Below are 25,398 nucleotides of genomic sequence, written 5' to 3' on the forward strand. Positions count from 1 at the left end.
GTGTGTGCACACATACTGTCTCTCCCCCATATCCTACATCCTTAAGTTTCTTTTTAGTACCATCTAATCTTTTGATACTTAGAAATTATGAATTTTCAAAGGCAGAGATCGAAGACCAGAAAAATGGCTTGTGCTGCATCCATCCTTTTTTCCTTACAAATGTTTTTTAAAAAAAGTTCTTTCATGGGAAAACATTTTCCTCTTAAATAATACAAAATTTTGCAGCAAATTCTGGTTGTTCCATTTATGACTGATAGAGCAGATTGAAAAATGAAAATCTATTTTCACAAAAAAAATCCAAATTTGAATTCAAAGTGTTTGAAAGAGACCATTTAAAAAAAGTAAATTTTTAAATAAAAAACTTAAATGTTATTGAAATCTTTTAGAGAGACAAAGTGGATGAGGTCATATCTTTTATTGGAACACCTTCTGTTGGTGAGAGAGACAAGCTTTAGAGTTTACACACAGCTCTTCTTCAGCTCTGTGTAAGCTTGAAAGCTTGTCTCTCTCACCAACAGAAGGTGCTCCAATAAAAGATATGACCTCACCCACCTCGTCTCTCTAATAGCCTTGGACCAACATGGCTACAACAATATTGAAATCTTTTGTTTACTGAAAATCCTATTTATGGTAAATGAAAAAAAATGATAACCATTATGGTAACACTTTAAATTAAAAAAAAATGTTTTGAACAGGAATGATGTTTTTTGTGGAAAAACAAGACTGTGGCCATTATTTGTGAAAAAAAATATTTTAAAAGGCCATTTTTTGAAAATAAAAATCTTTTTATTTAAAGTTTCAGACAACTCTAGTGTTTGGGATAGAGCAACAGTTTTACCTTTACAGCAGGGTAGAGCCATAACACGAGAACAAGGGATTATTGCCACTGATATTACCAATAGCAATCAATATCTTACAAGGGGCATAACTGTACAGAATCAGGATGTGGCAATATGTCTGTGCTAGGAGCTGAAGGTTTTGCTAAAGAGACATTACACTACCCCTGCTGTACAGGTGAAGTAACTGCTACTGGTTCACATACTCCTCCTCTCCTGTTTTTCGCCTGCTAGCTCTTCATTTTTGAGGAGATCATTATAACTTGATGTGTTCATGTTTAAGGTTGTTGCGCGTTTATTCTTGTACAGTTAAATCCTTTTATCCTCACTGAAGTGAAACTCCCCTTGACCTCATTTGGTGAAGGGGAAGTCAGATCCTCAGACTGTGTAAATTATCAAAGCTCCGTAACTAAACAGTTTACTCCACCCAAGAATCTGCCCCTGGGAGTTTTGCCTGAGTAAGGATGGCAAGATTTGACTCTTAGAGTCCAATTCAGCAAAAATGTGTGGCTTCTTTGCCATGCACGACTGCAGAAACCTTGAAAAATGAGCTTTCCAGATGTCTGTTTTTCCTCTGGAATAGAGTCCGAGAGTGTACACAAGGATAATATTTATAAAGTAATTGTAATTTTAATATTTAGTAAGAATTCACAAAAGAGGTAGAAATATCACTTAAAGCAAATGAAGTTTCTTAAATTAGTATAGTTTTACTTCTAGATATTAGGTGAAAATGTATTTTTGTTGTATCTTGGCAGAAACTTGGGTTTATGTTTTGTTGCTTTCAACATGTCAGGCATTTGTTAGGTCGGGGTCTGCAAATCTTCAAGAGCTTTTCAGGTTGAAAATAGAACACTTGTGATTGCAATCTTAGAGAATATTTTCATCAGTGTGTCACTACTGTTTCTCTGCAGTAGAGGTGAATGTGGTTGAGCATTAATCATTAACAATGCAAACTTGCAAATGTCATTGCTCAAGAAAGACTGTTCTACAGCTTGGGGTTATTATCATGAGAGATTGCATTTTCCAAAGAAAATACTCTCATTAACATTAGTCATATGTATTTATTTAAAATGTTACTCATATTCCTGAGATTCCCTGGGAGGCAGAAGACATGGAGTGTTACTTCAGCACACTTAGATACAGTACAACCTTTCAGAGGATAAATTTTATTAGCAATTTTTGTGCACCAATTTAATCAATTAAATCAATCAAAGGTATCCATTTTGTCAATGACTTGTTACAACCTACTTGTAGACTGAGAGTTGAAACTGCTAACCCATTGCATTGTGCTCCCCAGTACGGTACTCTAAGTTTGGCTTAAAACTATATATATTTAAATATTTAGTTAAAATCATATTGAAACTAAGTGGGTCATAGTTAGGTGTGGTCTAGTAGATAAATCACTTATCTTTCAGGTGTTGGACTGAAGCTCAAGCCAATTCTTTGACTCAGATTATATTAATTTAGTGGTCAGTTCTCACATAGTTTGAAACAGTGGGATTTGCTGCTTGAGAGAGGATGAAAACAGAGCTAGCCTGAATGATGAATTGTTTCTCACCCTTAGGTGGTCTTTTCAGGCTTGAAATTATTTGGAGACAGCATTTGGAAATTCACATGTGCCTGCTTATGTTGTCCTTGGCTTGTGAATATAAATATAAAATACACTTTAGTATTCCAGCCTTCATGTGCAGAACTTTCCCCTCACACCTGTGGGAGGGGGGAGGCTGTGACAGATAAAAACCAGTAAAGTTAGAGCGTTCTGCACCTGAACCAATCTGCCAATTTCCATACTGCTTTAATTTGGCTGTACACCACACCCAATCTCTTCACTGGCCACCAGCAGTTTTTGTTGGTGTTTATTTTTACACCGTATATTCAGCCAGGGAGAGACCAATACATATAAAATGATTCTCTTCTTCCCATGTGGACTTCCTCCTGATGGAGGATGAAATCTGTCTGCAAAAGCTTCAGTTGATGCATTTTGAGCAGAATTTTATCTTCACTTACACAGGTACAGACTCTATAAGCAGAATAGGGGTGTCTTCAAGTTTAAGGGGCTGATCCTGTAACCTTACATGCAAACCTTACCCAGCTAGACCCATTGAAATGAGGGTATCTACTCTCATGGGCAATGACTGCCTGCCTCCCTATCTTATCTGAAATCTATCAACTCCATCATTATGAAGATATTACAGAGCACCGATCATTGTAGTGTTTAAGCCTGAAATACAGTAATTAGATTCACACAGAAAACATCCGTAGAGGACAACAGGACAGATTCTTCTCTTCACATTTCCTAGGTTCTAGGAAGCTTTACTTGGTGGATTTGTTTTGTTTTTTTTCTTTGCTAATGGCAAGTAATCACAATGTCAAATGATGGGTCCTGGAAAACAGGTATTATTTTGAAGACTTTGCTGCTTTATTATTTTGTTGCTTTGAAGACTGATACATTCTCCTCCGAAGATGAGTAGGTTTACTTTTGGGAGTAAGCGTTTCTGGAACAGACTCTAATGGAGGTGATTTTGCAGCCTAGACTATAATTACATTTAGTCTCTGCGGGGCTCAGGTGACAAAAGCTACATGAACAGGTAGCAAGTGTATGACTAGAGCCCTATGGAATCATGAGCAATGTAATAAAATTTAGATATGCCAGCAATTTATTTTATATATTAAACGATTAAGCATAGAAAACAATCCCAATTGTAGTTTGCGTTATGGTGATTTTACTATACACAAGTGTCATAAAAAATCCTATTATGTAGTAGTTGACAATAGAATATAACAGTTTTAGAAAGTTATGTTAACATATACAGTGTTCCTTTGTGTAAAAACCTTTCCAGGCGCAGTTCTCTTGTAAGGGAAATTGAGCTTCCTTAGGTGTTTCCCCTCCTCCAACTTTTCCTCCTCTTTTTGCTTGATTTTGATTGAGTCCATGCCAATTTATTTACAAGATAATTTTGTTTAAAGGTAGTTAACAACCTTGGACCTCTGGAGCTGATTCTTAATACTCCCAGTCACCACAGAGTTCACCATGGTAAGTAATGCCATGTTATCTGATTTTCCATTGTTTGTTTTCTTACTGTCATTATTTATATTCTATTTAAAAGGTACAGAAAGGAGGAAATGTGACTGGTGTTTTAAAAAAAAAACATTAGAGAAGGAACAGTAATGATCACTCTAAGTTTTCTTAAGGATTTTTGTTATAACCTTTTGTTATCAGTGAGTTATAACTTCAAAACATTTACATCTCAGACTGAAATTTTTCAGATTTGATCCCTGTCCAAATGTGAATTACTGTGGACAGTTTGTGCAAAACAATTCAGCGTTTGTAAATATAAGAAGTGTGATGGGAATAGCAAATCCTTCTGTCTCCATTGTTAAAAATAAATAAATATGGTAACCCATTTTCAACTGTTCTTGCACCTTAAAGTCAAACACTCAATATCAGTATAGAATTGGCCTTGTTTTAGAAGAACTGCATTTGGCTGTTCCAGTTTTCATTTCACTGCATTATTGAAAAGCCCATTTTGCGCATATGCAATACAACGGATATTACTCTTTTCATAATTTTCATCAATATTCAGAGTAAGAGTAGGCTGTAGTATACATATGAGATTGGTTCATGTAATGGCATAGTGAAGAGTTTAGGGAAATTTCTTGACTTTAGCAAAGCTTTTGACACGGTCTCCCACAGTATTTTTGCCAGCAAGTTAAAGAAGTGTGGGCTGGATGAATGGACTATAAGGTGGATAGAAAGCTGGCTAGATCGTCGGGCTCAACGGGTAGTGATCAATGGCTCCATGTCTAATCGGCAGCTGGTATCAGGCGGACTGCCCCAAGGGTCGGTCCTGGAGATGGTTTTGTTCAATATCTTCATTAATGATCTGGAGGATGGTATGGACTGCACCCTCAGCAAGTTTGCAGATGACACTAAACTGGGAGGAGAGATAGATACGCTGGAGGGTAGGGAAAGGAGACAGAGGGACCTAGACAAATTAGAGGATTGGGCCAAAAGAAATGTGATGAGGTTCAACAAGGACAAGTGCAGAGTCCTGCACTTAGGATGGAAGAATCCCATGCACTGCTACAGACTAGGGACTGAGTCCTGCACTTAGGATGGAAGAATCCCACGCACCGCTACAGACTAGGCTAGGCAGCAGTTCTGCAGAAAAGGACCTAGGGGTTACAGTGGACGAGAAGCTGGATATGAGTCAACAGTGTGCCGTTGTTGCCAAGAAGGCCAATGGCATTTTGGGCTGTACAAGTAGGGGCATTGCCAGCAGATCAAGGGACGTGATCGTTCCCCTCTATTCGACTTTGGTGAGGCCTCATCTGGAGTACTGTGTCCAATTTTGGGCCCCACACTACAAGAAGGATGTGAAAAAATTGGAAAGCATCCAGCGGAGGGCAACAAAAATGATTAGGGGACTGGAACACATGACTTATGAGGAGAGGCTGAGGGAACTGGGATTGTTTAGTCTGTGGAAAAGAAGAATGAGGGGGGATTTGATAGCTGCTTTCAACTACCTGAAAGGGGGGTTCCAAAGAGGATGGATCTAGACTGTTCTCAGTGGTAGCAGATGACAGAACAAGGAGTAATGGTCTCAAGTTGCAGTGGGGGAGGTTTAGGTTGGATATTAGGAAAAACTTTTTCACTAGGAGGGTGGTGAAACACTGGAATGCGTTACCTCGGGAGGTGGTGGAATCTCCTTCTTTTGAGGTTTTTAAGGTCAGGCATGACAAAGCCCTGGCTGGGATGATTTAGTTGGGGATTGGCCCTGCTTTGAGCAGGGGATTGGACTAGATGACCTCCTGAGGTCCCTTCCAACCCTGATATTCTATGATTCTATGAAATATGCACTGAATAAAGCGGGGCTCCAGAGGTGCCCCTGCCTCATCCACTGGGTAACTTCCAAAGGTCATTCACTGAGTATCTTGAAAAGAGCAGAGATAATAAGTAGAGCAATAACAGGGAGATGGTGAAACTTAATTTACTAATCTGAACCACGATCAAATACAACTAAATATACAGGGGATGTTGTAACTATTTATTATTGCTATGTGTTAAGTGTTTATGGCACTGTATAGACATTTAAAAGGGTGGGGGTTCTGTAAGTGTCCAATCCTGCAAATTTGCATGAGCATTGGCAGTCCCAGTGTGACAGATTCTATTCTCATTTTCACTGCTATAAATCCAGAATGAGCCTATCCGCCCTGAGTCTAGTCAGGTACACACGAGGCTTAACTCCATTGACTTCACTGGAGTAATCCAGTTGGGATAACTGAGGGCAGAATTTAGCTCATTGGCTTTAATGGGACTACTTGCACATGAGGAAAACTTAAAGATGTGGAGCCCTGTACGAGATAGAGAGGTTGATCCTGCTCACAATTAAGTCATTAGCAGAACTCCTCATGATTTAAGTGGGGTGTGAGATCAGGCCTATAATATAGGAGGTGTATAGAGGCACCAGGAAGTCATTCATGAGATCATTGTACATATCTTGTGTATATTTGGCATATATCTTGTTAGCTACAATTTGGATCATTTTTGGTGATTTTTCTGTTTGTTTGTTTTTTTAACTTTTGTATCTACATACATGTTGGGGTAAATCCACCCCAGGCATAATTCCATTGACTTCATGTAAGCTGCAACAATGATGAATATGTTTTTACCCTGAGCTATATTTTAATAGTCAGATGTGAGGCATAAGAAAAGTTATAGCTGGTTAACAGTGGAAGGTTAGCCACCTCCTATAGTTAGTAGGTAAGAAAAGCAGACTTACAATAAAAACTCCTACTTCAGCTGAAGTTTGTAGAATTCACAGATTTTTCATAAGTGCACTCAATTTTTTTTATTGTTATAGGCAGAAATCCTTACTGCATTGACAAAAATTATGGTGGTACCCTCATTATTTGGGATAGAATTTTTGGTAAGTGGAATAAATTGCTGTTGCTAATGTTAATTAATGTTGCAAACAGGAAGTTTTATGCTCTTAAGCTTGATTATTTTTCCTCCTTCCAGGAACATTTGTGGCGGAAAATGATAAAGTTATATATGGCCTAACACACCCAATAAATACATTTGAACCTTTCAAGGTCCAGGTAATGCATTTTTTCTTACTGAACTTATATATTTTAACATGAACTTCCATTCAAAATAAATTTACATTTTTGAGAGACTGGAGGCAAACTATACTGTACTATAGATTGTTTTGTAATTATTTGAAGTGTTGTACTGTAATCTGGCAAATGTCAGTGGTTTAAACCATTTCATATAAACTACATATAAAATATTTCTGAAAATTTCAATTATTATCTTATCATTTCTTGCTGTAGTATATTTCAGTGTTCTCATAAGGATGAAGGGTTCAGCTGTACACACTGGTGGTGAAAATGCAATGGGTGAAAATTATTCATGTTGTGATGCCACTGAAGTCAGTGGATTTACAAAAGGGATGAATTATGTTCATGTAATGATTAGTCTTTTGCCCTGCTCAGCTAGGATAACATTCTTTATGAGCAGATGGTAATGATACAAACTGTATTTTATTTGTTACGTATATCTGCTTCAAATATTGCTCTTTTAAAAGCAATCCCCCAGTCTAATATCTTATGTAATTTGTTTTTAACATATCTATTCATTACCTTTGATATTCAGGGTATCCCAGAATGATTTATTAGATCACGAATTAATGTTACTGTTGGCAGTAAATGCAGCAGCAAACGTGCTCAATAAAAGCTGAGATACAGTTTGAATATTAGAATCTGTTTAATTGAGGAAGATGTTTGGCTAAGGGATGACAATTATCCTTGCCTCTTTTCACAAAACCCAAAAGGTTGTTTACCTTCCACTTGTTTCAAATCTCATTTAAAAGATAACGGGGATGCACAGTATGAGAATCAGAACAGAATTTGCTCCAGTGTCTCTAAAGCAGCAGTTCCCCTTATAACTGTATGGCAGTCTGATCCCTGAGCCTGGGTCCTGCTGTGGTACTTAAATCCACATCCTGCCCAGAAAAGAGTCTTCTACCAATAAATTATTCTGATCCCGGATGTGAAGCATGGGGGTTTATGAGTGGCATTTACACCTAGAAACCGTTACACCTCGATGATTCTCTTCAGAACTGTTAGTGAAACATTTCTGCATTTTCACTGGGATTTTGAACTCTCAGAACCTCTGACTATCAGTCCCTCGGTAAAGCAGGGTAAAGTATATGTTTTGCTAAATTGCTATTTTTACTAATAAATATGGACAATTACTTATGTCTTCGCAGTTATGTCACTTGGCTTATATATGGAGCACATTTTGGGCCACACCTGGATTCAGTAATAAGCTCTCTGTAATATTCAAAGGCCCAGGTTGGGGACCAGGAAAACCTAGACTCGGCCTTCCTGAGGAAATCCCAGTGGTAAATTGAATATGTAGAAGGCTTTCAGTTGCATATAATTTACTTGCCCTATTAGTGCTATTGGATCAAGGTTAAAAACTCTACTTGTACTATCTTAAATTAGCAGTATTAAAGAAGAGGGAAATGAAACAGAGACTTAAGGAAATGGACGTTTTAGCAGTGTTTTCCATTTATATTTGAATAAAAAAGTAGACATATATAGACTTCAAAGGTGTTTTCATCATTCATTTGAGATAAATTTTCAAACGTTTTGCATAAAGTAGCACTTAAAAAAACCTTTATTTTACTCTATTTCTCACAATAGATTATGTATATATTTTGATAACAGCACTCTTCTACCTTTCTCTCCCATATTCTTAAGTGACTAGTCACGTGCTGTTAAATATGACCCTTAATCACTTGGTATTTGCAATTAACATAGGTACTAAAGGATAACATGAAATACTAATGAAGACTGTTATCTGTTTTGATACATGTAGATCACTGGAAAAGAGATTCCATTCAATCCCAAATTGCCAGTATATCTTTCTGTCTATGCAGTAGTACATTTCACCTTGATGCTGGGCTTTTATGTGGACCTGTTTGAGACCCAGGCCGTAAGTAATTCACACTTTCAGTGAAATACAGTGTTTGATGTTAGCAAAAATCTGTCTGGTGTGAGATGCTTTTAATGTTAAAACTGAAGTAATAAAACTGACTCTGTAAGGGCCTGATTCTATTCTCACTTATGTTGCTACAGTCAGGGGTAACTCCACTGAAGTTAATAGAATTATACCAGTTTAAAACCAGTGCAATAGATATTGGAATCATGCCTCAGAAATGTGTCTGTAATGATGAAACTAAAATATACTCTATTATATGAAAGATATTTTTCCCTTTCACAAACAAATTTGGGATTAAGGTTTTCCCCCAATATCAAGAATCCTCTTTTTCCGCCTTTAATTCAGATATTTATCAGCCTGCTCTGCAGATTTTAACATTGTTACATAGCTATATAAATGCATAAAGTTTAGGATAATTCAAGTAAAAAGGTAGAATGAAGCCCACTTATTGGAATTACAGATAATAGAATTAATATCAACGTTTTCAAAATGAATTTGGGTACTTGAGTTTCTGGTTTCCAACGGTAGAAATTTAGAGGCGTGATTTTTTAGAGAATAAGTGCTGGGAACTTTCTAAAAATCAGTCCTCTTTGAAATGTCTGAAGTTGGGCACCCAAAAATGTAGGCTTCCAAAATCAGTAGTCACTTTCAAAAAATCTTGGCCACAATATTTGTGTCTGTTCTCTAGTTCAAATGCTCCTTCTCCAGTACATGACATATAGGGCAGGAAGATGGTCTGAAACTGCAACAAGAAGTTGGGGCCTGCATGGTGGCAAGGTATATGATATGATCCCATGGCACCATATAGCCTTCCAAAGCCATTCTGTACCAAATAGGTAAAGTCTGAATAGCACACAAAATAGAGATTGTGCCATTCTGGTGGGAGAAGAGTTAAAGAACAACTATTTCCCTGCATAATTTAAGTGAAAAAAATTAACTCTGCCTTAAGTAATATCAACTTATTCTGCATACCCTGTGACTTCGCGAGAAGGTCACGTGTGTCACAGTGGTTTGGTGACACCTTTGGTGATCCAAAGGTAATATGGTTCATGGCTGTGGTGCCTTTTCTGAGGGGATGGGCTAGAGGTACAGTGCATATGAGAGAGAGATCCGTTTCTAGTGTCATGTATTGTGCATCTCCAGGCTGTGAATGACTTTCGGGCCATGCCCCCTGCCACCAGTAAATCTGATTGACCTAGGTGTGCATGCAGTGGGTCTTTGCAGCAGCAAGATCTACAGTGTATTGCGCATGAATTTCTCCCTGGTTTTGTTTTTTTCCCCCCTCAGGAGGGGGAATATGTGGCCCTCAACTATTTCTTGTACTATCATTTACAGCTGCAGCAGTTTAAGAACTGCTGTCAAAGGATTAAAGGAAGTTCAGATAGAACCACGAACCCTTTAACATTATTCTTTCAAATTCTTCACAGTTCCACAAATGAACCGTCCTGAAGGTTCATCGTTGTAAATTTAAAGTTGCAAAATTAGCAGAAAATGACCTGCATAAAACATAAGGTAATGGGGTAATAGTGATAGGAGAGAAAAGAGAAAACAGGAAGAGAAGTGCCCACACTTCAGGAAATAAATGCCAAAGAAGGTGAAGAAAGCAGTGCCTGACAGAAGACCAAGTTCCTGGATCTTTTTAAAAATACAGAGGGGAAACTGTTGCAAGAAGAGAGCACATATATGAATAACATAACTTGGCAAATTCTTCATTTAGTATCAGTTTTCCTATACATTGAGTTATGAAATGGTTATAGACACAACTGGAACTTTCTGCTTGGCTACGAATTATGTCATAACCATGGCATAGCTCCATGAATGGAAAGAGCTAACTGTTTTCCTAATTTTGGGGGAATAAGTTCCATTTCATAATAGCAATAAGACACTCGAGCAGCACACAGTTATTACATTCCTCTTGTGATTAGAGTCACTCAGTCTTTGGTTTCATGTCCTTTAAAAGTGTTAAGTTTTTCCATACACAGAGAGCGGCCATATACCTTCAGTAGGAATGACCTTTAATTTAACTTAAGAAAACAGCAAAACAAGAAAGAAGAAATTATAAATTTTCTGCCAGAGAGAGCACATTGTCTTTCTTTCCTCCCTAGCACTCTGCACAACATTCTGAGAATAAAAGTTACTGCTGAGCTCTGCACACCAAGGTCTGAGCGAAAGTTCACTGAAGTTAATGGGTTTTGGATCAGTCCCAGAGAAAATGCTAGAAATGTAAAACTGCAGTACGTTAAAAACAAAAGTCATCACAGTTTCATAACTATATCTACTACAAAAATCATTCAAAGTCTATCTTAATCAACACTTCTTGGAGTGTTTTATTGCCGATTGATACTATAGCACATGTTAATATGCATACTTTTGTTAGATTGTTAGTACATGAGCAGTTTTGATGAGACCAACAGAAAAGATAAGGTAAGAACATGTCTCTCAAAGGCTGAGAACACGATTGTAATCTAATCCAACAGGACATCATTGCGTTGTGTACGTCATCCTGTATTTTTAAGCACTCACAGAAGTTTTAAGGGTTTTCAGGTAAAAGCCTCTAAATAGAGAAACTTAACAAAGCTACCTCCTTAACACTGAAACTGAATTCTGCATAGTGCTGCTAGATGAGAGCAGATGACTACAGGCCAGTCAGCCTCACCTCAGTCTCTGGAAAAATCATGGAGCAGGTCCTCAAAGAATCAATCCTGAAGCACTTGCATGAGAGGAAAGTGATCACGAACAGCCAGCATGGATTCACCAAGGGAAGGTCATGCCTGACTAATCTAATCGCCTTTTATGATGAGATTACTGGTTCTGTGGATGAAGGGAAAGCAGTGGATGTATTGTTTCTAGACTTTAGCAAAGCTTTTGACACGGTCTCCCACAGTATTCTTGTCAGCAAGTTAAGGAAGTAAGGGCTGGATGAATGCACTATAAGGTGGGTAGAAAGCTGGCTAGATTGTCGGGCTCAACGGGTAGTGATCAATGGCTCCATGTCTAGTTGGCAGCCGGTATCAAGTGGAGTGCCCCAGGGGTCGGTCCTGGGGCCGGTTTTGTTCAATATCTTCATAAATGATCTGGAGGATGGTGTGGATTGCACTCTCAGCAAATTTGCAGATGATACTAAACTGGGAGGAGTGGTAGATACGCTGGAGGGTAGGGATAGGATACAGAAGGACCTAGACAAATTGGAGGATTGGGCCAAAAGAAATCTGATGAGGTTCAATAAGGATAAGTGCAGGGTCTTGCACTTAGGACGGAAGAACCCAATGCACAGCTACAGACTAGGGACCGAATGGCTAGGCAGCAGTTCTGCGGAAAAGGACCTAGGGGTGACAGTGGACGAGAAGCTGGATATGAGTCAGCAGTGTGCCCTTGTTGCCAAGAAGGCCAGTGGCATTTTGGGATGTATAAGTAGGGGCGTAGCGAGCAGATCGAGGGACGTGATCGTTCCCCTCTATTCGACATTGGTGAGGCCTCATCTGGAGTACTGTGTCCAGTTTTGGGCCCCACACTTCAAGAAGGATGTGGATAAATTGGAGAGAGTCCAGCGAAGGGCAACAAAAATGATTAGGGGACTGGAACACATGAGTTATGAGGAGAGGCTGAGGGAGCTGGGATTGTTTAGCCTGCAGAAGAGAAGAATGAGGGGGGATTTGATAGCTGCTTTCAACTACCTGAAAGGGGGTTCCAAAGAGGATGGCTCTAGACTGTTCTCAATGGTAGCAGACGACAGAACGAGGAGAAATGGTCTCAAGTTGCAGTGGGGGAGGTTTAGATTGGATATTAGGAAAAACTTTTTCACTAAGAGGGTGGTGAAACACTGGAATGCGTTACCTAGGGAGGTGGTAGAATCTCCTTCCTTAGAGGTTTTTAAGGTCAGGCTTGACAAAGCCCTGGCTGGGATGATTTAACTGGGAATTGGTCCTGCTTCGAGCAGGGGGTTGGACTAGATGACCTTCTGGGGTCCCTTCCAACCCTGATATTCTATGATTCTATGAGGAAACATAAAATGAGGTACAGATAGTCAGCATTTGGTAAATTCTAAAAGGTGCCAGCATCTTTCATAGAGGCTCAAGCTCTGCAACATGCCAGGATGAGAAATACTTTTGTGAGACACTTCACAAAAATAAAATAATCTAAAACCTTTGAAATGTAAAAGTAAATTTGGAAACTGACTCTTATCTAAATACACATTCATTCTGAATGGTGTATTTACTTGGTTTGAGTAAATTATTTCTTCTTTACTAAAAAATATTCTGTGGTAGTCTGTTGACTAGGAAGCAGTGTAAATTTCTTCCCCAAATTCCAAAACTCTTTTTTCTTAAACTTTGTGACATTTTGAAAGCTTGCAATGAAATCAAAATCCAACAGAAATATTTTTTTCTGTTTGATTGCAGCCAATAACGACATTGCAAAAGTTGTGGCTGACTTGTAATTGAGGACCCTGCTGTGGTCCCACAGGCTTCTCTGTTTATACAAATACTGTAGTATATAAATACTCATTTATTTTATCTAGCCATGCATACATATATTTTTTGGAGTGGAAAGAGGATGCTTGCAGTAATGCTAAGATATAAAAGGCACAGTCCTTTCTCACTGCAACTTGCAATGCACACATTTAATATATAATGCTTGGTTTAGTGAAATAATCTCCTGACTTTTTTGTTGATCTTGGTAGATTAATGCTTAGGAAACTGATGCTCAGCTGCCAGGGTCCACTTCATGGGGAGATACCATGAAACTAGTCTGAAATGTAAATTGAGGAACCATGCTAGGGAGTAACTACAGAGTTAGAACTGTAAAAAGAAAGTTATAGACATTAAATAATAAACACATTTACACTATGGGCTGATGTTCTCAACGTTTCTTGTTACCACAATATGTTAGAATAAATCTGTTATTATATTACAATATATTTGAATGCAGATTGCTTTGGTTTATTGAAGTTTAAAAGACAGCCCACAGTATCGCTACAAATGTGGGAATGCATTTTTGCTATGCAAAATGGCTTGAATGTGGCACTTTCCCCCCATCTACTGTGACATACTGCACATAACGCATCTGTACCTGCCAACAAAGTCACATGGTTCACCCTTCACCATTTCAGAAAGTAGAGCACTTTGAGAGTGAGAGACAAGTGATGCAGTATATATTCTTCCTTTCAGCGTGTCTACATAGCATAAGAGCGGCAGAATAGGCTTGACTTGCAAATAATGGTGATCTACAGGCACTCCTTCTGTCAAAGGTAGGACCTGCATCAGGTCTGACAAAGGATACAGATGCCATTACAAATTATACTTCCCAATTGACAGAGTTGCTGAGAAGAAAGAAAAAATGGTCCAAGAAGCAGAAACTGTGAAGTAGACAGGTTGTACCTTTTTTCCCCCTGCTTTCTTATTGTATATGAGCAAGGGCTTTATATATGTGAACTGCATATCATTGTAATCCAGCTGCTAAAAGTTTAGGTACCTTTGAGTCTATTGTTCATGATATATAAAGACTGCCTCTGTTCTATTTCTTGCTTTTATGTTTTTATGTTAGAAATATATTTATACTCACTTCTCTTTGCCGGAACCTCACAGTCACACAGGTTTAAAGCTAAACAGCATTTAATTCTCCCTTTGCAAACTGAGATTAGGGAGAACAGAAGGACAATTCTTGGACGACTGAGTCCCAATCCTGAGAAGATTTACACACACACTGTAGGAAACTATTCGCATGAGTGAGGTTATGCATGTATATAAATCTTCACAGGATGCCATCTGAATTTCAGTATTTTCTCCTTTCCCCAGTGGTGGGGAGTAAAATCTGCAGAGACAAGTGGGGACTAGAGCTAGTCATAATTTTCAAGCGAAAAGTGGTTTCATGGAAACTGTTAACATCTTTAAAATTTTCCTTTTTTTCCAAAATATTTTCTCTTTGCCTATTGAAAACTATGTTTTGGTAAACAAACAATGTTGATAATAATTTTGACAAAGAAGTCATGAAAAATTTTGAAAAAATGAAAAAAATGCCTCCATTTTGTGGCCTGTGAATTGCAATTAAAAAAACAAAACAACCGGCTCTCATGTGGATACCCTCGTATGGTATTCCTGACATTTCAAATCCATAAACAGGGTGAAACTTATTTTTTGTCTCTTTTGGGGAAGCAAAAGTTTGAGACCATCTTTATACATCAGAAAGGAGAAGTAAACACATAAGTATATTGACTCTTGATTCCCAGTGTGCTAACAATGCTATTCTTCTTTGAGTGCTTGCTTATGTCCATTCCTTGCTTGGTGTGTGTGCTCTTCATGCACAGTTCTCAGAGATTTTTCCTTTGGTGATATGTGTTAGGCCGGCTCTAGCGCCCTCTGGAGTCACACACATATGTGCTGGTAAAAAGGGAAACGCCAGCCCCACGCCCTCTGTTCCTTCTTACCGCCTGTGACAGTTGCTGGAACGCCTCTCGCTGTGGCAAGTCTTCTTTCCCAGTGGTTTGGACTTTCTCTGTTCATATTTGTATAGTTATTGTAGTTAGTCTATATAGTTCTTTGTTAGAGTTACTATATATTGTAGTGTTAGTTGCTGTCCCTGTTGTCAAGGGACTTTTTTCCTTGGGCTGGGCATGCCCCTTTCCCCGGACTTCAACCATGTGCCTTGTGCAACAAGACGATGCCAGTTAGTGACCCGCACACTAGCTGTCTAAAGTGTCTGGAGGAGCCTCGCATTAAAGAGAAGTGCCAGATCTGCAGGGATTTCAAACCCTGCATGAGAAAGGATAGAGATATTCGGCTGAAGGCCATTCTTTTTTTATGGAGGTGGCCTGATTCCGAGCAATGTTGGACCTGATTTCCAAGGTCATGATCCACCCAATAATGACTGCTTGCGTCTATGCCAAACTATTGGGTCATGTGGCAGTATGTGCCTACATGGTGCAGTATGCAAGGCTACACCTCAGACTCCTACAGATGTGGCTGGCGTCAGTCTATTCCCTAAGCAGACATCACCTGTACTCAATACTTATGATCCTGCCTCCAGTCCTTGCTTCGCTGACCTGGTGGAGAGACCCAGAATCCGTAATGGAGGGCATATTGTTTGCTGCCCCTCAACCATCAAAAACTCTAGTCTTGGATGTGTCAGACCTGGGGTGGGGAGCCCATGTTGGCAATCTCAGGCCCTGTGGTCCAGCAAGAACTCTCCCTGTATATTAACATCAGGGAACTGAGGGTAGCACGCTTGGCTTGCTAGATGTTCCTTCCCCAGATCTCAGGCAAAGTGATGCAGGTCTTGATGGACAACACTGCATCAATGTTTTACATCAACAAGCAGGAAGGGGCTCAATCTTCAGCCCTGTGCCAGGAGGCCCTCCGACTGTGGGACTTTTGTGTGAAACATGCCATTCACCTCGAGATGTCACATTTCCTGGAAGCCTGAAATGCACTGGTGGATTGCCTAAGCAAATCCTTTTCGTATCACCATGAGTGGTCCCTTCACCCGGAGGTCATCAGTGTCATCTTCCAGAAGTGGGGGCCTTCTCAGGTGGACCTGTTCACCACCACACAGAACAGAAAATGCTACCAGTTCTGTTCATTGCTCAGGCAAAGCATGGGTTCCCTCTCCAATGTCTTTCTGGTCTTATGGACAGACAACCTGCTATACATCTTCCCACTGATCCCCTTGGTTCACAAAATCAAATGGAACAAGGCGAGGGTTATCCTGATAGCACCAGCGTGGCTACACCAGCATTGGTTTGGTGTGTTTCTGGACTTCTCAGTGGCCGCTTCACTTGCGCTCCCACTCCAACCGGACTTGAATTAATAAGACCATGGCTGGTTGCTTCACCCGAACCTTGCCTCCCTGCACTTGATTGCATGGTTGCCTCATGGCTGACCCCTGAGGAGCAGGCCTGCTCTGATCAAGTTCAACAGGTCTTGATAGATAGTAGTAAACCTTCTACTAGGGCTACCTACCTGGCCAAGTGGAAATGTTTCACTTGTTGGGCCGTTGAATGGAATCTGTCTCCATCCCAATCTTCTTTGCAGTCTATCTTCGACTATCTGTCTATCTTCCAGGACAAGGTCCAGCTGTGCCCCCATCTGGCCTTCCCACCAAAGGTGGTGTCACAATTCCATAACAACCGGGACATTTTTCTGCCTGTCTTCTTTCCAAAACCTCACAAGACTGCTGAAGAACATTAGCATCATATGTTGGATGTTAGGCAGGCCCATGCCTTTTAGACTGAGAGAATTAAGTTGCAGCTCCACGCAACTCTTTGTAGCAGTGGCGGAAAGGATGAGAGGGCTACCTGTGTCATCCGAAAACATCTCGTCCGGGATAACCGCCTGTATCCAAGCTTGCCAGAAGCAGGTGAAGGTTCTGCCTCTGGCCATCGTGACCACTCATTCCTCAAGAGTCCAGGCTTCGTTGCCAGCGTTCCTCATGCAGGTACCAATCCAGGACATCCACAGAGCTGCAAACTGGTTGTTGGTTCAGACCTTCACTTTTCACTATGCCATCGTCCAACAGGCCTGTGATGATGCCAGCTTTCGGAAAACAGCGTTGCAGTCAGTGTGTGCATGAGCTCCGAGCCCACCTCCAGGGCTACTGTTTGTGAGTCACCTAGCATGGAATGGACATGAGCAAGCACTTGAAGAAGAAAAAACGGTTACTAACCTTCTTCATTTTTTTTAAGCAATATTTTTTTCAACTGCCTGTACCTTTGAGGAACCATTCCAAAGCTGCAATGACATTATGAACAGGAAAAAGAGCAGGCTGGGCTTTCATATTTATTTAGAAAAAATAGCTATTTGCTTTTGGGTTCCAGTGTGAAGGCTTCAAATAATTTCAGGGGGAAAACAGTAATGAAAATTTAAAAAAAATATTTTGAAGACTAATCCTATGAGAAGAATTATTTTGGGAAAAATCTGATTCTTGCAGCTTCCAAGAAGAAAAAATAAGAACATTTAGGGAGTGGGCTGGAGAATCTGGCATGTTTTTTTTTTTTTATATAAAGTTCAAAGTAGCCAACTACTTTAAAAGGAGACACTAACGTATAATTGAGAGTGAAAGGTCAGGCTGCTCCAGTGTCATGTTTTGAACCCAATATCCCTTCAGAGAGTTACCCTAAATGAGTAATTTGTCTCTTTGTTGTTTTTACAGACATTATCACAGGTAACTCTTCTCCTGAGGATTGGCTACATTATCCTGACATTGACCTCCATTGGATTCCTTATGGAGCAAAGGCAAGACATGAAACGTTTTCTTTCTTTTCTTGTTTCCTGGTTGTGAGGAAAAAAAAAGGTCTATTGGCTACCACAATCACTTATAAAGTATGGCAGCCGTTCAGATATCAAAAGTCTATAATGTTAATCAAATGCGTGCACTTCCTACTTGCACATTGCAATATATGGACCAAATTGTGATGCACTTATAAATAGTATGCAACACCATGAGTACTCCTGTTGGAGTCCATGAGAATTCTTTTGGACTGTCGGGCTACTCAGCATGAGTAAGGACCTAAGAAATAATGGAAAACAACTTTAGAGAGAAATGGTATTCATCCTGCCTGAAAACTATGCAGAAGAAATTATTTATATTTAAATACATGGTTATGTCTTCATTTAACATTCCAGTGACAATCCTTCTCTGTTTGACATTCATTATTCAGTCAGAGGTAAATACCTTCGATCTTTACACACTAAATTATTTATTTCAGCATAGGGAAAGAATTTGGCAATGTACAGGAGAAGTTCAGAATTTATGCAGCTAAAAATGTGGATGGGTGTAAATACAGGAAAATTAGAATTGCGTAAAGATAGGCTCAAATTATTCATTAGGAATTTTTCATAATTTTGCCATGCCCCATTCTTACCCTCAACTCTTGTATAATAAATAATTGACTCCACCAATAGGGATTAATAGGTTACAGCTTTATTCAGAGTTTCCCAGGCAAAAGCTACATTAAAATAGAATTAAGATTGAGAGTATATATATCAGTAATTTAAGGTAGAACACATTACCCAGATGTCAAAATTATTCCCAAATCAAGTTTACTAATCCAGGAAATTCAGAGCTAAGGTTTTAAATTGTAAACTTTAAATCAGATTTATAGTGAAAACTCAGTTGCAATTGCGTATTACTACAGGATATAATCAGTGCCTTGTTCTGTATTCATATTTGTCACGGAAGTACTCAACAGATTGCATGCAAAGGAGAAAAACCTGAACATTAATTTTAATTCTTATTTCTAGGCCCAAAGCAGCTAGTTTGGAAGCTGTCCGCTGCTCAGTCTTTCTCGTTCTGCACAAACTTAGTTACCTGAAAATATACATTGCTTCCTTGGCATTTACTTATGAGGTAAGATATTTGTTTTTAAGAGTGCTGCACGCAATTTGCAGACCCTAGGGACTCTGTATTTTTTGTCCTTTTCAGAAAATGAGTCATTTTGCCAATTTAAGATTATGGGTTGCCTTTAGAGGTATATATTTTGGATCCATATTTTTGACTATACAGTTGAACAGAATTTGGGAATTTTTTTCTTAGCCTTTTATCATATTTCTCACACCTTTTGAGGTTTTACGATAGAAGAAATTGTTAATTGTGATTGGTACCTAATGTATCAAATTAAAAAAAGTCAAAGACAACAATGTGTTATCCTGCTAAGCAAAAATAATATATTTCTGGCCATAAACTTTGAAAGAAATACCCTCATGTGCTGCCCAACCTCTAGATTTAATGTATTCCCAGATCTTAAGTATTCTGCAGGATTTGACAAAAGCCCAAAGGGGCATGCTCAGTTATCATAGTGTTGAGATTGACTTTGTGTTGCCTGATTTCACACTCTCATTATGACACACTTGTGTTTACTGTGTATGACTTTTGGTTTCTCTGCATTTGAGTTTCCCAAAATATTGGTGTATATTTTACATTAAAATAATATTTTCATATGACTCCAAACTGTACCACATTCTTAAGAAATCTGTGGTTAGTTTCCAGATGAGGATATGTTAGGGTTGTGCAAGTCTGCTTTTATGAATGGTTCACTGCACTATTGAGAGATTGGTTAACAAATAAAGTTTACTTTTGGGTTTGGCCGGATGATGATCTGAAGGGTCCAATGCAATCATTTGACTGTATGATAGCTTTATGAAGTGCCAAGGTAACACACATCAAGCTATTTAGTATAAGTGAGTTATTTAAGAAGAATGCATTAAACATAGTAACTTAGTGTTTTTAATGTAGTGGGGGTTTTAAGAATAACAGTTTCAAATATTTTTTGTCTTTCCCTCAGCAAAAGAAAGTTCCTCTAAAAACTAGGACACATAGTATCTCTTGGATTAGAAACAGAAAGATCAAAGGCCAGATCCTGAAGTGGTCTAAATTGGCATAGCTCTGTCAACTTCAGTGGAGTTACACCAATTTACCTTCGTTAAAGATCTGAAACCCCCCCCCCCCAAGATGTTGTTAATTGGGTGTTTCTGAAAATGGTTCCAATTTTATTGCCTTTTCTCTGACAGCAGGCAATATCACCATGGAAAAATATATTATTCTAATGTGTTCCTCCCTGGGACAGGAAACACTTGTTAGACAAAATTTAAAGTTGATTAGCAAAATGTCACTATTTACAAATTATTTTGAACTTTTTGGTAATTGTTATATTGGTGTCATAGCCTGGATTTTAAAATCAACAAGTGTCTTTTTTAATCAGTGTACATCAGCGTTAAAGCCCATGTTTTATGGATTTCATGAAGGCTTTTGTTTTAAGTATGAAGGGCCTCGCATTTGGAAAAAAAATTTTAGTGTACATTGAGTAAACTAGTGTAATAGATATTTTTTAAACATAGAATTAATTGTCCTGTGTTTATTTCAAGGTGTGATAGAGCATTCTTAGATGAGGATCTATAAATAGAGCTTTTTGGAAGCCAGGACTCTGGTCACTTAGAGCACTCAGGGTTAGAGTAGGAGGGAGTTAGGTAGTGAACTGGCTTGGAAAATTAGAAGGGATCACTGGCACTTGTGGCGAAGGGGATGAGGTAATTAGCTTATCAGATGGATAACTGGGAGAAGAAGGCAAGTAGTTAAAAGGCTGAGCCAGGCAGCAGGAGGGGGCTCCTGCTAGCTACTGCTGCTGTTGCTATATGTGTGTTGTACCTGGAGCACAAAGGCAAAACAATGATAAAAATATTTGGTGAAGGTTGTCTGGTGTACTATGTATGCTGTTTAGTCACCAGGGGGACATACAAGCCTGGGTTTCCAGGGATGGAAGGGGACCCACTTACAAATGTCAGGTCAGCTTGCTCCGGTCCTGTGCCTACCAGATGTCTCCACCTTCTAGTGCCCAAATAGTGACTTCAGACTCTCTCCCTGCAGCCCCCTCTGCTATAAACTTCCTAGCTTTTTGCTAACCAGCTTGTTCCTGTTCAGCTGGGCTTCTTGATCAGTTAAGCCTGTCTCTCCCTCCAGGTGCAATTAGGTAACAAAACTGGCCTCTTAGGCACACATTAACCCATTCAGAACCTGAGAGGGGTACACGCACTGTCACACAAGAATTATCATCTGATCTGAAATACACATGCAACTCAATGGGAGCTATATGAATATAGCCTTGACTTATGTAAATATTTCACTTATCATTCTCGCAGGCAAGTAAGTGTGTGTGTGTGTGTGTGAAAATATAAGTAAGATAAGGTTTAGGGAAAACAACAAAATATTCATAGTCTTTGTTTCCAGGACATTGTCCTGATTAGTTCTGGAGTAATCGTGTGGTTTCTTACTTCACCGTGTAAAAATATGCAATAAATAAAATGCAATTATTTTCTCTTAATATTAATTTTTTCAAAAATCTATTTTGTTTCTTATTCTTAATCTATTTCCTTCATTAAAGTATTGACTCCCTTCATCTCTGACTACTTCTGTAACTCTTTTCCCCTTCCTTTCTCTCTTCCCTCTTCTCTTTTTGGTTATTTCTTTCTGCTTTTTTTGGTTATTTCTTTCTGCAGTTTTTTTCTCTCTTTTCTTCATATTGGCCTTCATTTGATTGCTTCTCTGGTCCCTTTTCTTTTTGTCTCCCTTCTTATTTTGTACTGGCTGGCTAGTCGTCATTGGTAGTATCTCATGATGTTTTCTTTGAAAATATCACAAGAGCAAGTGCCATCCAAGTAATTTGCTAGCGGACAGACCAGAATATGAAACAGCAGATGTAGTTTCTTAAAGTTAATATAGGGCTTGTAAATTGCCAAACTGATAGCACTGGACACCTCAAGTCCTCCATTTACTACAGAACAGGTATACTATAGGTATGTCTATACTGCAATTAAACACTCGAGGCGGGCCTGTGTCAGCTGACTCAGGCTCCTGGGGCTTGGCTGAAGGTCTGTAAAATTGCCGAGTAGGTATTAGGCTCAGGCTGGAGCCTGGGATCTGGGGCCCTCCCTCATTGCAGGGTCCCAGAGAATGGGCTCCAGCCCAAGCCTGTGCATCTATACTGCAGTTTTCTAGTTCCTCAGCCCAAGCACCACAAGCCCAAGTCAGCTGACGTGGCCCAGCCACGGGTGTTTTATTTCAGTGTAGACATACCCCAAAGATATGGCACGGTTCCTCATCTTGCCCTTCAAGGGTGCCATGATCTAAAAGGTATACCTTCGTGAGTAAGAAGACATTTTATTCTACCTTCACATTCAGTTTCTGGACTCCCTGCTGGGACTGTTAACAAAGGATGGTAATTTGTGATAGTGGGTTTCATGATGCAGACAATCACCCAGAAAGAAGGACTGAGATCTCCAACTCATGCCAAAAAGCTGTCAAACAGATTTCAGATGGCAGTAGTTACTAATCTGGGTGAATTTGAAACCAGTGACCCAAAGTGAAATATTTAGACTTTTTCCAGAATTCCTCAGATCCTGAGGTTAGGGCTAAGGGAGATCAATCAAAACTACTCACTTAACCTGGCTATACATGTACAATGATATACTGTGACACACACAAACATTAATCTGTCTAGTATGTGAAATGATTATCCTTACTTCTGCCACCTTTGTCCTTGCAATTTTTCATTTGCTCATCCACACATCCCTTTTTCCCTCGCTCTCTCGCACACAGACACCAGTCTTATTCACAACTTGAGACAGACATTAGTTCAATCATTTTAATTTACTCTTTTTAATCTGAAGTACACATAAACACACACTCTTTCTCATTCTCTCACTTTCCCACATTTAATGTACTCATTGCAAAATGTATTTGTGTACCAGGTATAGATTATTGTGGTGGTAGTTTAAATTTCTCTTCCTCCAACTTCTGTTAACTCACTTTGTAGATATATAAATGTCTTTTTGGATGCTGATTTAGGAAAATAAAGAAAACTAGTGTAAATTGCAATACGCATGATGACAATATTCTGTGCACCTAGAATGTAGTGGCTAATTCTGTCCCAGAGTTCATAAATCTATGCTGCTCATGGAACCAGTTCTGTGGCAGATTCTGTTTGACATGCACTATCCTGAATCATTTGAAATGTGTGTGGGTAAGTATAAACCTTATTCATATTTATTCTCTTGTAGTCAAATACGCATTACACAAAAACTGTGTTTCTGCCTGAAATGTGTCAGATTCGTGAGATTTTTAGAGCTGTCAGGAGGTGGATCACAAGAAGGAACAAGTATCAATTCCTCAATGCTAGATTGTTCTCTTCTGCTTTATCATTACAACTTCATGTTTGTTGTCCTTCATATATATCCTTTATGTCTTAACACACATCCCCACATCCAGGCTCCCCTTATGCCCTTGTTAGAACCTGATTGTGTCTTGTAGGCATAGACCTATGCTGAGGTGGTGCAGAACCATTCTGCCTCAGAGATAGACTAGTTGGTCACATATTGGCAGGCACTCTGCCTTCTGGTGTTCTCAAGTGTGCAGTAGGTGAATGCATCTTCTGGGTGATCAACCAGCTCTTCTGGCCAATGCATAGGGGGAGAAGAATCATAGAATCATAGGATTGGAAGGGACCTTGAGAGGTCATCTAGTCCAGTCCCCTGCACTTGTGGCAGAACTAAGTATTATCTAGACCATTCCTGACAGGTGTTTGTCTAACCTTCTCTTAAAAATCTCCTGTGATAGAGATTCCACATCCTCCCTAGGCTAGTTATTCCAGTGCTTAACCACCTTGACAGTTAGGAGGTTTTTCCTAATGTCCAACCTAAACCTTCCTTGCTGCAGTTTAAGCCCATTCCTTCTTGTCCTATCTTCAGAGGTTAAGAAAAACAATTTTTCTCCCTCTTCCTTGTAACAACCTTTTACATACTTGAAAACTGTTATCATGTCCCATCTCAGTCTTCTCTTTTCCAGACTAAACAAACCCATTTTTTTCAATCTTCCCTCATAGGTCATGTTTTCTAGACCTTTAATAATTTTTTGTTGCTCTTCTCTGGACTCTCTCCGGTTTGTCCACATCCTTCCTGAAATGTGATGCCCAGAACTGGACACAATACTCCAGTTGAGGCCTACTCAGGGCAAAGTAGAGTGGAATAATTACTTCTCGTGTCTTGCTTACAACACTCCTGCTAATACATCCCAGAATGATGTTCGCTTTTTTTGCAGTAGAAACATGCCCCCTCCTTTCAATCACTCTCCACTGCCTTTGGAAAGCTGTGTGTATCTGGCGGAGCAGGAAGGAAGCATCCCTTGTTCTTCCCAGAGAGTAAGAGCTACAATTCTGGAAGGCCCTCATACGGACCAAGTAAGGGAGGTTACTTTATGAATGTCATCGGCCTACCTACATAAGACCTAAGCAGAATCTGGCACTAGTATATTCATATTCTGTACTAATTTGGGCTGAATGAAACACTATGGAGACTATGGCTTTTTTCTCAAGGTGATTTTAAATCAACATTGTTGACTTGAACCTATGCGTTAATTCTAGTGTAACTGAGAGGTTACATAAAGTATAGATGTGCTTTGATCCATGCAGTGAAATAAAACAAGAAGATTATCTGATGAAAATTGTTGAACAATTGAAGATAAGGTCTTGGAAACAAATGTCTTCTCCATATTAGGAGTTGGGCATTTTGGCTAGTAAAATTAGGTGCAGTGAGTTCTAAGGTAGTGATTTTAAATAAACCATTATAAATGTAAATGAATTATGTTTGGTATTGGCACTGCTCCGAGGGTATTTCAAGGAGTAATTCCAGTAATATTTCAATGATTAGAAGACGTTATAATGGATGCTAATTGAATTTGGGTTAGGGATCTTAAAGAACATAGTGAAAAACTTCGGCAAGCTTTTCTGTGAGCAAGATACACCTAACAGAAATTAAAGTCAAAATTTGGTCCAACTGAAGCTGTCTGTATTAGACTTGAGCTGAGTAAAAAGGTCTTAAATGATCTACATTAAATTAAAGCAATATTGAAATGCTCACTCCACATTTTAAGGTATCCTGACTGTGTTTTATTGGGATCATTTGAGCCATTGATGCAAAACTTGCCCGTTAATAGCTGTGTAAAACCTCTGAGCATGCCTCATGTGAATGGGATGTTTTCAGAAAGCTGAACATACTGACTGGTGTAAGTGCTCAT

At 39.2% G+C, this 25,398-nt stretch overlaps 1 protein-coding gene across 1 annotated transcript in view; it reads left to right on the top strand.

The window, feature by feature from the left end:
• AGMO (alkylglycerol monooxygenase) overlaps positions 1 to 25,398 on the top strand; it is a 270,471-nt gene that overhangs the window by 123,962 nt on the left and 121,111 nt on the right. The window contains exons 6-12 of the mRNA XM_084621348.1: positions 3,804 to 3,870; positions 6,701 to 6,766; positions 6,859 to 6,938; positions 8,111 to 8,245; positions 8,725 to 8,841; positions 17,989 to 18,071; positions 19,080 to 19,185. Of these exons, the coding sequence (XP_084477474.1) occupies positions 3,804 to 3,870; positions 6,701 to 6,766; positions 6,859 to 6,938; positions 8,111 to 8,245; positions 8,725 to 8,841; positions 17,989 to 18,071; positions 19,080 to 19,185 (654 nt within the window). The remainder of the gene's footprint in view (positions 1 to 3,803; positions 3,871 to 6,700; positions 6,767 to 6,858; positions 6,939 to 8,110; positions 8,246 to 8,724; positions 8,842 to 17,988; positions 18,072 to 19,079; positions 19,186 to 25,398) is intronic.

Source organism: Lepidochelys olivacea (genome assembly GCF_965140295.1).
Source record: "Lepidochelys olivacea isolate rLepOli2 genome assembly, chromosome: 2".
NCBI classification, from domain to species: Eukaryota; Metazoa; Chordata; order Testudines; family Cheloniidae; genus Lepidochelys; species Lepidochelys olivacea.